General features: G+C 21.6%; 5 protein-coding genes across 5 annotated transcripts; 1 reads left to right on the forward strand and 4 right to left on the reverse strand.

Annotated features, from left to right (window-relative positions):
* Nucleotides 1–121: 121 nt before the first annotated feature.
* On the forward strand, nucleotides 122–3771 carry PVVCY_1003250 (conserved Plasmodium protein, unknown function; the record flags this gene model as incomplete). Its single annotated transcript, XM_037634465.1, has 3 exons — nucleotides 122–3301; nucleotides 3396–3479; nucleotides 3667–3771. 3 exons carry the CDS (start codon nucleotides 122–124, stop codon nucleotides 3769–3771), a joined length of 3369 nt encoding a protein of 1122 aa, XP_037490562.1.
* Nucleotides 3772–4456: 685 nt separating this feature from the next.
* Nucleotides 4457–8077, reverse strand: PVVCY_1003260 (conserved Plasmodium protein, unknown function; the record flags this gene model as incomplete). The annotated part of the gene is made up of 1 exon (XM_008625771.1): nucleotides 4457–8077. The coding sequence occupies one exon, from the start codon at nucleotides 8075–8077 to the stop codon at nucleotides 4457–4459; it is 3621 nt and encodes a 1206-aa protein (XP_008623993.1).
* A 1559-nt stretch (nucleotides 8078–9636) lies between these two features.
* Nucleotides 9637–10662, reverse strand: PVVCY_1003270 (RNA-binding protein Nova-1, putative; the record flags this gene model as incomplete). The annotated part of the gene is made up of 1 exon (XM_008625772.1): nucleotides 9637–10662. One exon carries the CDS (start codon nucleotides 10660–10662, stop codon nucleotides 9637–9639), a length of 1026 nt encoding a protein of 341 aa, XP_008623994.1.
* Nucleotides 10663–12042: 1380 nt separating this feature from the next.
* PVVCY_1003280 (DNA-directed RNA polymerases I and III subunit RPAC2, putative) lies at nucleotides 12043–12651 on the reverse strand (the record flags this gene model as incomplete). The annotated part of the gene is made up of 3 exons (XM_008625773.1): nucleotides 12043–12143; nucleotides 12232–12339; nucleotides 12570–12651. 3 exons carry the CDS (start codon nucleotides 12649–12651, stop codon nucleotides 12043–12045), a joined length of 291 nt encoding a protein of 96 aa, XP_008623995.1.
* Nucleotides 12652–13160: 509 nt separating this feature from the next.
* On the reverse strand, nucleotides 13161–15084 carry PVVCY_1003290 (conserved Plasmodium protein, unknown function; the record flags this gene model as incomplete). Its single annotated transcript, XM_008625774.1, has 3 exons — nucleotides 13161–13301; nucleotides 13419–13524; nucleotides 13664–15084. The coding sequence occupies 3 exons, from the start codon at nucleotides 15082–15084 to the stop codon at nucleotides 13161–13163; spliced, it is 1668 nt and encodes a 555-aa protein (XP_008623996.1).
* Between the last annotated feature and the right edge of the window lie 1603 nt (nucleotides 15085–16687).

Here is a 16687-nt window from a genome sequence, read left to right on the forward strand (position 1 = left end):
AAAATTTTAAGGAAAATTTACATGCCATGCTTAGTAGCGCATCCATATTTACATACACATAATATGCATAAAATTTAAAAAAAAAAAAAAATACACAAAAGTTATTATATGGTTATTGGCAATGCTGAGAAATACGACCAAGGCAAACTTACCTGTCTCCGATGAAAATTGCAGGACAGAAAAAAAAAATATTTACAACAAAAGAATAGAGAAAGAGATTAAAAATTTAAAAGAATCCAAGTTCGCAAACAGTGACAATATATATATAACAATCACCGAAAAGGATGAGAATGACAAAGAAGAAAAAGAAGAAAATGAAGGAAGTGAAAATGCATACCAAAGTAAGTACTTACATTTGGTAGAAGCCTTTGACGACAAATACTTTATCGATAAAACATTTTTTGTAACAAATTTTATAGAGAATATAAAACTATTAAAAAAGAGTAACATTGAATTATGTAATAAAAATAAAGAGACAGAGTTAGATAGAAATAGTAACAACAATTTTAGCAGTGAAGAATTATACAAATTTAATAATTATAAAAATAGTATTTGTCCATTTTATGGATTATATGAAACTTTAAATTTTGAGCATATTTTTAGTTCCTATTCATTATTTTTAGATGAAATATGTTATTTTTTAAAAATCTTTGATATTTTTAAATCAGAGTTTATAAAAGAACATGACACATTCAATGATTCGAATGAACAAGAGAATTATGATAAATATAATATTGCTGGACAGGAAGAAAAAGGGAAATTAAATTTTTATGCAAATATATTTTTTGAAATTATATATAAAGATATAACTACACACTTACAACAAATTCAAAAAGAACTAATAAATAAAATCTTTGACAATGATGAATATATAATAGAGAAATTTTATAACAATTTTTACAACTTTTTTATGAAATATTATAGCATAAAAGAAAGTATTGTATACGATTTTTACATTTTCAATGATTACCCATTTAGTGAAGTATATGTAAATTTAAATAATATACCTTTTTGTTTTTTAAAAAAAAAAAATGTAATAAAATTAACAGGAGATAAATATAATAAAAGAAATATTCTTAGTACATTAATAAATTCAAAAGATTGGATACCTAAAATAACTATATTAAACTTATTTGAAAAATCTCAAGATTTTGCTCATAAACTATTTTTTTATTATCAATATAAAATATTTATATTTTATTACTATTTAAATAAGCATAAAATATTTTCAAAATTTTTTGAAAATAATTATATAATTGATATTGAAACTTCACATTTAGTATATTCCTACATAAAAAAGGTCAATAAAAAATTAATTACACATGAAAAAAAAGTGAAAAAAAATTATTCAAATATGCTTTACAAAATTAATAATTGTGATTGTATAAATGAAAATGTTTTTTTTTATAAATTTTTTTATAATTATAAAAAATTAAAATTGGATAAAGACAACATCAATGTAGACTCATTAGGTTGTGAAGGAAGCAGTGTAAAAGTAGAAAGAAAAAAAAGAAAAAAAATATATCAATACTATATATATTTATTTTTTATTTTCTTTATTTTTTTAATTCCGCAATTTATTAAAAATATATATATATTATTTCAAACAAATGAAATTGATAACTATTTGAATGATGCCAAGTTTGGATATATAAATTTTGATCAAGGCGAAAAAGATAATTTTAACAACTATCCATTTTTTTACATATATGTAAATGTTCTTAAAAAAGTAAGTCACTATGATTTGAGAGATGAACAAATAAACAAAGACAACAAGTTTGAAGTTACAAATGGTGTACAAGCTGAGCATAAAATAGACAAAGACAACAAAATTGAAGCTACAAATGGTATACAAGCTGAGCATAAAATAGACAAAGACAAAAAAATTGAAGCTACAAATGATGATGTAAAAATTAAAAAATTAAAAGATAATAGTGGGAAGAGGAAAAAAATCGATACAAATAGCATCTCTTTTAAATATGCACTATTTTTAATGTTAATTATAATTTCAGAGTTTTGTATATTTTCCTTAGGTATAATATATAATTTGCATTTACTTCGAAAAAAGTTTGAGCATAACAATTTTGTAATAAATGTATGTTCATCTGTATTAATATTATATAATCCAGTTTTCTTATGTAGTAAGATAAATTATATAAATAGTATATCAATCGGATTATTATTTTGGTGTATAAATTTTATAATTTTAAAAAAAATATTTCTATCGATTTTAATATATTTTATATCAATATATATTAATATCCAGAACATAATTTTCTTTATCCCATTTTTGTTTATATATGTATATATAAATAGTAGATATGTAATTAAAAAGGGTAATCAAATAAAAAGTCAAGTAATAAATATATATAAAGCTTTGAAATATACTATTATATATATTTGTTCATTTATTTTATTAACATATATTTTTTTATATTTATTATCTGAGCAAAAAGTTGGAGGATTAGCACATTTAAACAAATGCTATAACTATTTTAATAATACATATTTTGAGCAAATTGAAAATGTATTTATAAATTTAACAAAATTTAGTGGATTGTCTATAACATCAGATTTTGACAAAAACAGTAAGATATATAAAAATAATATAAGACAATATGATCATAATTGGAATGAATATTTTATATATATCATAAAATCGATTCCAATAATATTAACTTTATTTTTTAATTATATTTTTGCTATAAGTACATTAATAAAATTTTATGTATCCCTGGTTATTTCTTGTATAACATTATTCCTTATTGATATGAATTATGAAGATAAATATTATTTACTCAAATTTATAATAACATTATTATTACTATATATAAATGTACTTAATAATTCAAGCATATTATTAAACATTCTATTTACTTCGTATATTATATTGACAAATGAAAAAATTGATGGCTATATATTTGTATTAACTATAATATATTTTATTTTCCATACCTATTTAATGTACCCATCAAATGATTTTAATCGAAATATATATTATCAAGTAAAAATAGGAACAGAACTAATAAAACAAGCCTTTAGTTATATTCAAATTAATTTAACATATTTTTATCAAACATGTATAAAACGTTTTTTTCTATCCCTTTTTATTTTTATTCCTGGAACATCCTCTTCAATTATTTCTCCAGAAACTGAAAGAAATGTTAACAATATGAATCAAAAAATGGAAATACAAAAAAAAATTATTATATGTTTATATTCTCATTTGTCTTGGAACTATTTATCTATTCCATTATCTTTTTTTTTCTTTTTTCTTTTTTTCCTTGTTGGATTGTTAAAGGTAATAAATAGAACAATAATAGGTGATATATTTATTTTGGAAATATGTGTACATTTATACAATGTGATCCGCATCATTTCTTTATTTTTTTCAGTTATATTATCCAAGGATTTGCATAAAAAGCGCAGAACTTGTTCTCAAACATTGTACCCATATTTCTTTGTTGATAATACTAATGGTAATGCCAAAAAGTAGAGAAAACCGTTTAAAAGTGCCGTACATGAATATTTCGATATATATACGTAAATAATTCCATGCATGCTATCTTTTTGCAATGCTCGCTCAGTATATACTAAATACACAATAAATTATAAAGTATTATGAAATAATAAAAATAAATGTGTATATGCATTTTTTTAATACAGCTACTTTACAAAAAACGATATGAATTAAAAAAATATGATTTTTTGAGTATTCCTGATTCTCCTGATAAGAGAACATTTCCAGTAACTAGATCAAAGAAGTTGTAACAAAAAAAATAGGGAAAAATAATCGACATTAGAAGGTGTTGTTGGAATATTTTTTTAATATGACATGGTCATACGAAATTTATGCGCACACAAAAATGTAGAAATATAATTTGGTTAGCTTTTTTTATTATTTTTTTAATTAAAAAAAATTTTAGTAAAAAATGTAGATTTTGTTCATATAAAAATATACAAAATGTTTTGTATGTATAAATTTTATCAAAATAATATATGATAATATTATTAACAGCCAGGTAAAAATGAGTATATAAAGCTTTCATATTTATTTTTTTATGTATGAAAAAAAGAGATAAATAAAATATAGTTATACAAATATGATGAATTTGCAAACTCAATAAATAGAGTTTCATAAGTACTTGTATGCCTTTTTATATATCCATCCAAATGGATCATAACACAACGTATAATTTATACTGATTATGAGACAGTAAATATCACATATATACATATTCAAAAATATGAATGCACACATATTTATGTGTACTATTTTTTGTATTAATTTTTTATATTCCATGTTCATATATATTAGTAATTTTATGACATGACTGGTCATGTAAAAATGTTTAAAAAAAAAAATAAATAAATAATGTTGCACACCAACTTGTACTTTGTGTAAGATATATACACATGAATAAACATAAGCATGTGTATAGACAATAAATTTGAATTAATTTTGTTTCATATATTTACTATTGTTATAATAATATTTATCATTTGAATTGACATAATTTGGTTGGATATAATCATAGTAATAATTATTAGTACCATTAATATAATTATTATTTATATATGTATCCTGAACATAATTATCATTAATATAAGATCCTGTATCATTTATGTACCCTCGATTATTATTTATATAAGCATTATTATCGTTAATATAATTAGGTACATCATTATTCATATAAGCATTATTATCATTAATATATCCAGAGTTATCCGCTATATAATTATTTCGAATATATCTACATTCATGGTAATTTGGATTATTCATATAATTAGTATCATTTATATAATTTCCTTCATTCATATAATTTAAGCTAGCTAAATAATTATTGTTCATATAATTATTATTCATAAATTGATTATTCATATGGTGAGTTTGATGATATCCATTATCATTATAAAATGGTGTATTATCATTTATGTAATTATTATTACTACCTATATTTGTTGTATCACTATTTCCAATATTAAAATTAGAGTTATTTTCATTATTACTTCCATTACTATTATTATTTGCTGAATATAAATTTTCATTATAATAATAATTTGTACTATTACTATTCTCTATATAATTATTGTCATATCCATATATCTGATAATTTCCATTATTAACATAGTTATCATAATTTTGTGTATTACAATTTTGATTATAACTATTTTTTATATTCTTTTGATGTAATTGCTTATTTTTTACATTATCACGATAATATTTTTTACCATTCTCTTCATTATTATTTTCTACATTATTAACTTCATTTTTTTTATCTTCTGGAACTTCATTTGGATTTGAAATATCATTATTAACAGTTTTTTTTTTATTATTATTATAATTGTTATTTTTTGGTGAGTCATCACTTTTTTCATTTTTTTTTACAAAATTGTATTTATTGTTTGTTTCATTATTTTTTTTTTCTGGTGTCTTTTTTCTAATAAGTGAAAAATCAATGGTCTTATTATTTATATTTTGATATATATCTTTATTTTCTACATTTTTTCCATTATTTATTTGTTTTTTTTTTTCGTCAAAATATTCTTTATCTCCATTTTTACCCCATTTATCATCATCATATTTGGAATATTTTTTATTTGAATAAATGGTACTTTTACCACGATAATTTTTTTCGTCATAATTTGCATTTGTTTTACTATCCTGTTTTTTTTCATAAATATCTAAATTACTGTTACTCTCTGTTTTTTTTCTATATATATGATCATTCTTGTTGGGTGTTTTTTCCTTGTCCTTTTCTTTTTCATTTTCATTTGTTTTTTCTAAATTTTTTTCATTTTTAATTCCATCATATATATCTCTGTCTTTCCAATTTGAATATTTTTGAGAACGATCTTTCTGATTATCTTTGGTATAATATTTATTCCTATTATTTATTCCATATTTATTATGATCATTTTTTGAATAACTATCTTTAGTAGGGTAATATTTTTCATATTTAGAAAAATATTTATCCTTACCATATTTTAGATTATTTTTTTTACTAACATTATCATCAAATTTGTTGTCATGAAAATCTGTGAATGACTTTTTATAATCTTTACTTTTGTAATTTTTATTATTTATATGTTTATTTTCACGTGTACTATTTTGGCTTTTATTATTATACTCATTATTTTTTTCCACTTTTTCATCATTTTTCACAATTTCCTTTTTATCGTTTACATTGTGAATAGTATCAGTATGAGGTGCATTCAAATTGTTATTACTTCTTTTTAAAGATTTATCTGCATTTTTATTTTTTACTTCAGATGTTGTATCATTTAATGATTTACATAATTCGTCTGAGTCATTCTTTGTATTCCCCTTTTTATCATCTGTATCTCTATTTTTATTTCCTTTTTTGGAATCTCTTTTATTTATATTATTTACATGGGAATTATATATACTATCTTTCTTTTCATCGATATATATTTTCCTATCATATTCATAATGATTATAATAATTGTTTGGTCTCCCCGATTTAGTAGTTAAATATTTATTTCCATACAAGTATTTCACATTGCTGTTGTTATTATATCTACTTCTTCTTGTTCTTCGATTTAAGTGTTGGTCTTCATATGAGTAATGAAATGGGAATGATTTTTTATATTTCATAGATGTATATTTTTCATTTATTCCATATTTATTGTTATATGTATTTTTGTCTGTATATGAAGATAATTTATTTTTTTTTTTATCACTATATTTGTTTGTTTTGATTATTTGCTCTTGGGTTTGTGTAACTTGTTTTTTATTCTGCACATCGCTCACACTTGCTTCAACACTCTTAACTTTTTCCTCCGTTTTTTTTAAACTATTTTTATTTTCAACCTGTTCATCCTTTTCTTTACAATTGTTGTCACCTTCTTTACGCTTATCTGTAATGTCGTCATTTTTTACACTTTTTTTATTGCTATCATCAACTGTAGTTACCACACCTTTTTTATTGCTATCATCAACTGTAGTTACCACACCTTTTTTATTGCTATCATCAACTGTAGTTATCACACCTTTTTTATTATTATCATCAACTGTAGTTACTACACCTTTTGAGCTTTTACTGCTTTTATTCTTTTCAGTATTTGATACATATTTCTTACTATTTTTGTAATGATAGATGTTAGTTTTATAATAGTTGTCCCTTTTCCTATTATATGGGTATACTATATTTGAATAGCTTTTGTTATATATATCCTTTGCATTTTTAAAGTTACTATCATATTTATTATTTTTTATTTTAGCTTGTTCATTTTCTTTAGACTTATTGTAACTCAATTCTACAGTATCCTTGCCATTTTTCTTATCATCAATGACAATATTTGAGTTGGCATCTTCATTTGTTTTATTTCCCCTTTTTGAAGTAACCACTAACTTATCAACATTTTCTTTATCTCTATTTTTGGTGGTATTTATTTTATTATTTTTATAAGATGAGTAGTATGAGAAATTTGAGCGATAATAATTATTAGTATGGGAATAATAATTTGAATATTTATTTCGATCTTTTAGATAATAATCATTATATTTATAATCATAAAATAAATCATGTTTCCATTTTTTTTCATCTATATAATAGGCATTATTTGTTTGTTTAATTTTGTTATCATTTATATTTTTGTTTTTTACATTTTTATCATTTATTTCAAATCTATTGTCGTGTAAAAAATATCGTGACTCTTTAGGTACATAACATGGATCTTCTATCATTTTTTCTTTTATCGATGCATTTTGATTTTCTCCATTTTTTGAAACTTGTATATTATCAATGTTATTAATTTTTTCATCACTCGACTTTTCATTAATTTCATTTTTTTTTTCATTGCTAGAATTTATGTCTATTGAATTATGATCATTGTCGTCTATTCTGCTAAACTTATCTGACTCTGTTTCATTTGTACTTTTAGATTGATTAATGTGATTTTGTTTATTTTTAATGTCACTATCACTTATATCTGTCTTATAATCATCAAAAACATTTCTTTCTTCCTCTAAAATATTTTCCTTTCTTATATTATTTATATCCCCCTTTTTTAATTTTAAATTAGAGCGTGCAATAGAGAATATTTTTCTCATCGTTGTATATAATGAGATGCTTTATGTATCTGCAAAAATATATATAAGCTAAATATATTTCAAACTCAAAGGAATGAAATATTCAAATTCTTATATATATTTTTTACACCAGCATTATTATTCTATTTTTTATGTATATTACCCACCACTTTTCAAGCCCTTATTTTATTCTTTTTGTTTATATGGCATATATTGTGTGTGCCTTTTTCTTCCTTTCTTTTTTTTTACTGTGTTTGCTACCCCTTATCAGATTTGAATTATGAATATGCTACTTTATATTTTGTGTGCCAACTTATGAGTATAAAATGGGCTATTATTTTTTCCTATTTTTTTAATTTTTTTTTTTTGGCTTTATAACTATATATTATACTAACGATCATACTAACGATTATTTAATTTGTTTTTTTAAAACCGTAAATTGTAAGATTAGGCATCATGCTTATAAAATACACATATATAATATGAAATAAAAATGTATACAATATATTATATATACTTATTTATTTATAATTACATAAATAATCAACTGTACTTATTATGTAAGTGTGTTGAAGAGGTCTAATATATGTGTACCTATGTTAGGGAATTAAAATCACAAATTAAAAAAAAAAAAAATATATTTTTGTTAATTATTCAAGTTAATTTTTCTATTGTACAAGGTGATATATATTAGGGGAAATAAGGCTATTAAAAATGAGAGAAAAAATAAGAGAGAGAAAAAAAAAAAAATCTGGATGCAAATATATAAATAGTCATACATATATTAAAATTGCAATAATATGTGGGAATACATTAAAAAAAAAAATTACAAAACTTATGATATATATTACAAGCCTATAATTTTTTAATTTAAAAAAAAAAATACAAAAAAAGTGGTGAACAAGGTGATTAACCAATATGATGAAAAAAAATATAAGGGAATGGCTAAGTGTGCATTCACACATATAATATACAAACTAAATAAAAGGAAGTAGGTTAAAATTTTTTAATTGATAAGAACAATCAAAAAGAAATAACATATATATACATTTTATATTACACTATAATGATAAATATTTATTAAAAATTAAAATAAAAAATTATAGCCATAAAAGAACAATTATGTGTTAGTATATAAAATGTACAAACATGCTATTTGTTTTTTTTTTATCTTTCAATTATGAACTATTGTAAATTTTACTTAATTTCTTTGAAGGATGTTTAACTATGTATGGTATTTATGTGTACACATATTTGTAGATTATGCAAATTGTATTATACTACTATAAAATAAGAGTAGCAAACTGGCTTGACAGGCTTAAATAATGATCATATTAATTAGCCACTTTTTTAATATATATGAAAAAGATTTAACAGTGTTAGCCAACTGTATTAGCAATTATAAAATAAAAGATAACCGTGATAACCATAAAGTTAATATGTAAAAAAATGATAAGCTACATGCATAAAGGAAGAAAATAAATACTTTTAAAAATATAAAACATTACATATTTATGTGTCAAATAAAACTAAAAATGTAAACACATAGTGGTGTACGCTTGTGTGTATAAAAAAAAAATTTATATATCAAATTTTATTTGCATATAAACAAACTCTAATCTTTGTAAGACTAGAACATGGGCAGCATGTACTGCTGCAACAGTTCCTATAATTCTTGTTTTCCGATCAGTAGTTCCAGGTATTAATTCTCCTTTTCTACTTATTTTGATTTGTGCACCTGTACTGTTCATAATATTTGTAAGTCTAACACCATTTTTACCAATAACGGATCCGATAAACTCATCGGGAATTTGTATAGATATTTCACATGGCAAATTAAATAAATCACGATTATTTCTCATTAAATAATTCATCATATTTATGTCTACATATTGTTCATGTTGAAATAGTCCATATTGTTGTGACATTACATAATTATTCATTGGTATATTATTAATAAAATTATGAGATATATTTCGAATTCCATTTCTATTATTATTATTAGTAACAGTTTCAATATTTAATTCTTTATTATAATTAATATTTAATAAATCTTTTAAGTTTGGATCTGTTTGAATTGAGGCAATAACTTTTGTTGTTGTATCACGAACCGATTCAAACGGGCCGACTATTGATATAACTCTTTCATTCAATCCATCTTCACGATTAGATATTTGTATTTTTGTTCCTGTATTATTTTGTAGTTGTTTAATTTGATGTCCTCCTTTTCCAATGATAGCACTTACTGCTGATTTTGGTACTACAATTTTACATGTATAAGTTTGTATTTTATTTTCTTTTTTATTATTATTGATATTATTTGGTATTGATATTTGTCTTATCTTATTTAAAATAATTATAATTACATTATTTATTTGTTCTTGTTTACCACATATTACTAAAACTCTTTTTTGTGTATTTGGAAAGTAAGAATTATTTGGTGATAGTTTTAAACTACATCCTGTTTTATTTTCAATACCTGATATGATTGATCCATATTTGCCTATAATCGATCCTGCTACTAAATTATTTATTAGCATCTTTACAAAACACAATTGGCTAGTACCACATTTTATTGTTTGCTCTTCCTCTGTACTATTCCCCATTCTGTTGCTCCAAGTGCATGTGTGTATGCAGAAAATGGTAGCAATAAACAAGATTTACTAAGATTTAATCAAATATAATCAAATTTTTATGTCACCCTATTTTTTATTACTCTACAACCTCTAATAATTTACATTTCAGCTAGTAGCCCGACAAAAAATAAAATAAATCACAACAATAAAGAAAGTATATACCTTTTTAACAGTATAAAATTTGCATAGTCATATCTATGTTTTATGTAAGGGGCATGAATAAAATGACTATAATAATGTTTATACATATAGTGTAAACATAAAATTGGGATATGGAAAAGAAACAAAAGGATGATTTATTTGGTCTCTATTTTTTTGTTTTACTTTTGCATTTGAATTAAAAAATGTGAGAAGCAAAAAATGGAAGAAGCAAAAAATGGAAGAAGCAAAAAATAGAAGAAGCAAAAAATAGAAGAAGCAAAAAATATAAGAAGGACAAAATAAAGCATGTTTATTTTGAGAATACAATATGGGACTTCCAACATATGCATTTGTAAAGTTATGTAAAAAATTTTACACCTTCAAAATTGTATCGAATGTATGCAGTAAAAAAATAAGAAAGTAAAACAAAACCTGGCATTTTTATCAACAGGTTGTTTTCACCAAATTTTGCAACTTAATAAAGAGTATTACTTTGTAAGGAAATAAAAAAAAATTGTAAATTAGAAGGAGCTAGTCATTGTAATAATTATGCTACCTATATGTTTTATTTTTATTACTTTAAATTTAAATGATAATGAACATATTATTGAAATGTTTAGTAACTTATGTAATAATAAAAATCGATTAAATAAGTCTTACATTTAAAGCTTACTAATTTAGAGTTCTGATTAAATATGGGATTGTCTTGACTATACAAGTTTGAATAAAACCCTCGCTTTAAGTATGGCATTCCATCTTATAAATCCACACACGCAGTGAAGGTATTAATATCCTCCAGTATTATTCTCATAAATTGCTGACGTGTAGAATAGTGTAAAAATAGTTCATTGCTAATACAGCTTGCTGATTGAAAGGGTTTACATAGTGATAGCTATTCATTTGGTTGTTTATTTTAAAATTTTAAAATTTGGAAATACGTAATTATATATACATATTTATAATAAAGTGAAGTTATCATAAAAGTTGTCTGTTTAAATGAAACAATTTTAAATTATAAAAACAAAAAAAATTATATTTTAATTAAAGAAATATATACCATATATATATATATATATAAATTTAATAAAAGTATTAAGGACAACATATATAATATTTTAAATATTTTTTGTTGAATTTATTATTTTTTTAAAGCATATTTATAAAATTTTAAACGAAAAAAATAATAAATAAATAGTGTAAAAGATAAAACTAGGCATTTTCCAAGGCATCATTAAACTTATCTAGCATGATGCTACATATGTTTGACAGGTCGTCTAATGAATCTTTCAAAATGTTTATAGCAGGTTCACCTGTAATTTATTAAAAATTAATTATGTAAATATAAAACTGTTTAGTATATATTAAGAAATAGTTGTGATATAAATAGTATGTACAAACCTGTTGTCTGGATTCTTAAATTTATTTCTGCTTGTGTTGGGTGAGGTACTGTATAACCAGCAAATTCTATTCCTTCCTTTTGAAGTAAAATACAACGTAAACAATTTCCTATATAAAACAAATTAGCATGTCAAATAATATTATAAAAAATATTAATAAATAAAATATTCTATATATGTACATAGCCATGCTGTATACTCATAAGAGCAACGCAGCAAAAGATCAATACATATATTGAGATAGATAGATATATAGAAAAAGAATTGACAAATAAATAAGCTGCATGAATAATAGAAATATTATTACATTTACAACATTTTTTATATTTTTTGAAATACCTAATGTATGATCTTCATTTTCAAAGCAAAATGTAGCATGAGTTATCGTTTTCAAATTCTGAAAATATGCTTTTTCTTCCATTTTTTTTTAAAAAGTTTATAAAAATTGATATAATATTCCTTTACAAAATAAATATACTTGGTAAAGAAATTTAATTTAGCAGTATTTCTACTTTTATTAATTAATTTTAAAAAAAAAAAAAAAAAAAAAATGACTCTCCCTTTTTTTGGTACATAAATTTATGAATAAAACACAAAAGTTGTTATTATATATTTCATCATGAATATATAAAACTTGAATTAAATAATAAAAAAATTAAAAAGGAAATATAAATAAATCAAATATATAAATATAACAGTAGCAAAAAATATATATAATATAGACTAAATTTATGGATCAATGTAGTATTTATATATATAACCCACGTTGTTATTTTATTTGTTCAGCCACTTGTTTATTTATTTCAATATAAAATGTGTTTAAAAAAAAAATTAAATTAATATCACTAAATATATTTATTTAAAACAAAATGTACAATTTATAATATTTCAATAGTATATTCTCAGATCTTCATATTTTTTAATTTTTTTTCAATTTTTTTCACGCTGCTTATTGTATGACTCTATTTTTTTAATATCAACTCCCTTTAAATTTATAAATATGTCTTGAAATTTTTTTTTTAGATGGGTAAAAGACCCAACTAAAGAATCTCGCACTAATTGATCTATAGACTGTTAATCATAAAAAAAAAAAAATGGAAAATATGTAGAAAAATGTAACAAAAAAATGTCGTAATAAAGCATTTTTTAGTATAAAATAGTTAGCTACATTTTTCAAAAATCTCTCACCACATATCCTTTTTGATATTTACAAAAGAAAATAGTTGCATAAATAATATCTCGTTCGTCTGGTGAGTTTGTTCTTATTATGGATTTTATATTTTCCCCGTTTGACCTAAAAAAGGAAAATAATAACAACAAAAATGTTATATATATATATATACTATGTGTATTGGGCTTTCTAGCTATGTGAACTTTTTTATTGATCACAATTGGTTCCCCTGATTAAGGATATGTTTTTTTTTGTATTTTACTTTTTCGTTATGAAATACAAATGAATGTCTGACATATCCATATAGGTAGGGATAAAATTTGATGGCTTGTCAAATAATATATCTTTCTTTGTCAAATAAAATGAATTCCATAAAAAATCTACTGAATAACTTTTATTGTTTAATGTAATTGCAAACCGTAAACCCGATCGCATAATAAATAAATATGCTGGGTAAAAAATAAATAACCCTAAAGTGTGAATTTTAGGATCTATATATGAAAAGAAAATATTATATATATCAGAAGAAGATAAATAAATTTGAATAAATTCATTAACATTTGTTAAATGTTTTAAAACTAGTTTTGCTATATTATCATTAATTGTTACAGGACCTTTTACATTTATTGATGTAACAAAAGTTTTTTTATTATTAATATAAATATTTTTTGAAACTTTCACTTTTATAAAATAACCTATCATATATGATTTTAATAATAAGTTATTTCCATTATGAACAGATTCTTTTCTAAATTTATTATTAGACCCTATATGTTTTGATAAAAACCATTCGATAAGTGTAAAACCATCTGAATGTAAGTTTTTTTTCTTTTTACTAACATCAATATCTAAAGCGTTTAATTCCTTTACTTTTATAATATCACCATCCTGCATATCTCCTAAGATAATAATTGGATTATGTACTTCTCCTAATTCTAATGCCGTATTTATAATTTCATTTACTTTATTTATGTCTATATTTTTTTCAAACAATTCATTATTCATGTTTTCAAATATAACCTGAGAATTGCTATTATTATCTTCCATATTTAAAACATTATTTTCATATATATACTTTTCTTCTATTTCTTGAGTATTTATTTTATTATATTTGATGGTACCATATTCTAAGACGTCTAAACCGTACATGTTTTTTATATTGTGAATAAACAATGGTTTATCATTATTATTTTTAAATGTAAAACTACATAAACAAAATTTTTTTTGATTTGTATATTCTTCATTTATTTTTAAAAAAATATCTATTGTATCAATGGAACTTTCAATCATTTCAATATCTTTGATTAATATGTCTTTTATAATATTACCTTTTTCACTAATAACTACAATTTTACATTGTGGGTCATTTTTTAATTCCAACATTAATGAATATATTTTATTATTTATTTTATGATTTACCCAATAAATACAATTTCTTAATAGACATTTACTTGGAATATATCTTTTTACTCGATTTTTTGTTTTTAACAATTCAATATTGTTTTTATTTATATAATTTTTTAACACCATACTCTCACTTATTTCACTTTTTATTTTATTTTTTTTTTTTTCTATACTACTTTTATTGCTTGATAATTTTGCATTATAGCTAGTTTGATTTGTTTTACTACTTCTCTCCGATGAAATCGAAGATATGTAAACTGAGGAAGGCGCATTTCCCATTATGTTGTCTTTTTTGTTCTATATTTATCTATATCTTTATTAGTTCATACATACCAGATTGGTTTGTCACATTATAAAAAATGGAATAATTGGGGTGACCCAAATAAATTATTAAAAAAAATTTTAAGAAAAGTTGATACAAAAACTTTATGACCAGTTAATATAAAACATGCACGTACATGTAATATATATGTATATATAAATAATTAAGTATTAATATACATATTTAGACATTTTTTTCGTATTATTATTTGTTCCACCAAAAAGACATATATAAATAATTTTTTTTTGTACAATTTTAATAAAAATAGAAGGTAAAATTGATAAAATATATTGGGTGCACGATTAAATATGAACGTTGTTTTTGTTTTCCTTCATAAATACAGTTGTTACATTTTATTTATGACTGTTCAGAAAAAAATTGTTAATTAAATTAAAAAGACAATATATTAATATAATTTATGGAAACTATAAATTTAAAAATATTACTTCAAATTTTAAAACATTTTAAAATACTTAAAAATAATAAGTAAAAAAAAAATATATTTAATAGATATTGAATTGTAAGAGTATATTTGGATCGTAGAAAATTGTTGTGTGCAAAACTTATATTTACTTTGAAAGTTGTAAAACGATGTTAATATATATATTTTAAAATAATTCTTAACAAAAGTATGGGAATATTTGAAAATGAGTTTTTTCAAATGTGATGATATTTATACCATTCAATTGTTTGGTGGCAAAATGTGTTAATATACATTTTAAGTGTATTCATAAGTTATATCTAATTAAAAATACCAAGCTTACTTAAATATTATTAACCTTTGAAAATATACCATTTTAATATTTCATTGAAATTTTGTGAAAAAATAATATAAAAGGATATACATATCTTTAAATTGGTATTACCCATTTTGTATTAAAGAATAAAAAAAGTTTATTATGAGAAAGTAAAGCATAAGAATATAATTCAATGAAACTAAATTAAAGACAAAATATAATAATATAAATATTCTTATTATTTTGTCTATACATATTATATATGTATGGGTGTATATTTGTCTTATTGATTATCATGTTATCTTAATTTTTTTTACATGGTATTATTATATAAGCTCGTTTTCAATATGTAAAAGAAAAATGATTTTTTATATATTCCTCTTGATAAATGTAAAAAACATGGATATTAAAAAAATATATTTTTTAAAATTCATTTTTAATTAAATAAACAATTATTATATTTTTTAAAATTTGTTTATACATTATAATTTTTCATATCGCAATACATTTTATTATGATATATAAATTGTGTCGCAAGTGATTTATATGAACATTTTGTAACTCTCACAATTTTTAATTTACACACAGTTAAGAATGACATAAATAAAAAAAAAAAAATAAATAATATGAAAGAATAATTAAATAAAATAAAGTATAAATAATTTAAAATAAAAAGATAAAGGAAAAATCGATAAAAGCTACAGAATATGAATGCTTAAAACATAGAAGGTTTGTGATAAGGAATATTTTTTTTTATTAATTTTTTTTATAAGTTAAAAAATATAATGTGTAAAGGTAAAATATTATGGGGATATAAAACAAT

The sequence above is a fragment of the Plasmodium vinckei genome, assembly GCF_900681995.1.
Source record: "Plasmodium vinckei vinckei genome assembly, chromosome: PVVCY_10".
Classification (NCBI taxonomy): domain Eukaryota; phylum Apicomplexa; class Aconoidasida; order Haemosporida; family Plasmodiidae; genus Plasmodium; species Plasmodium vinckei.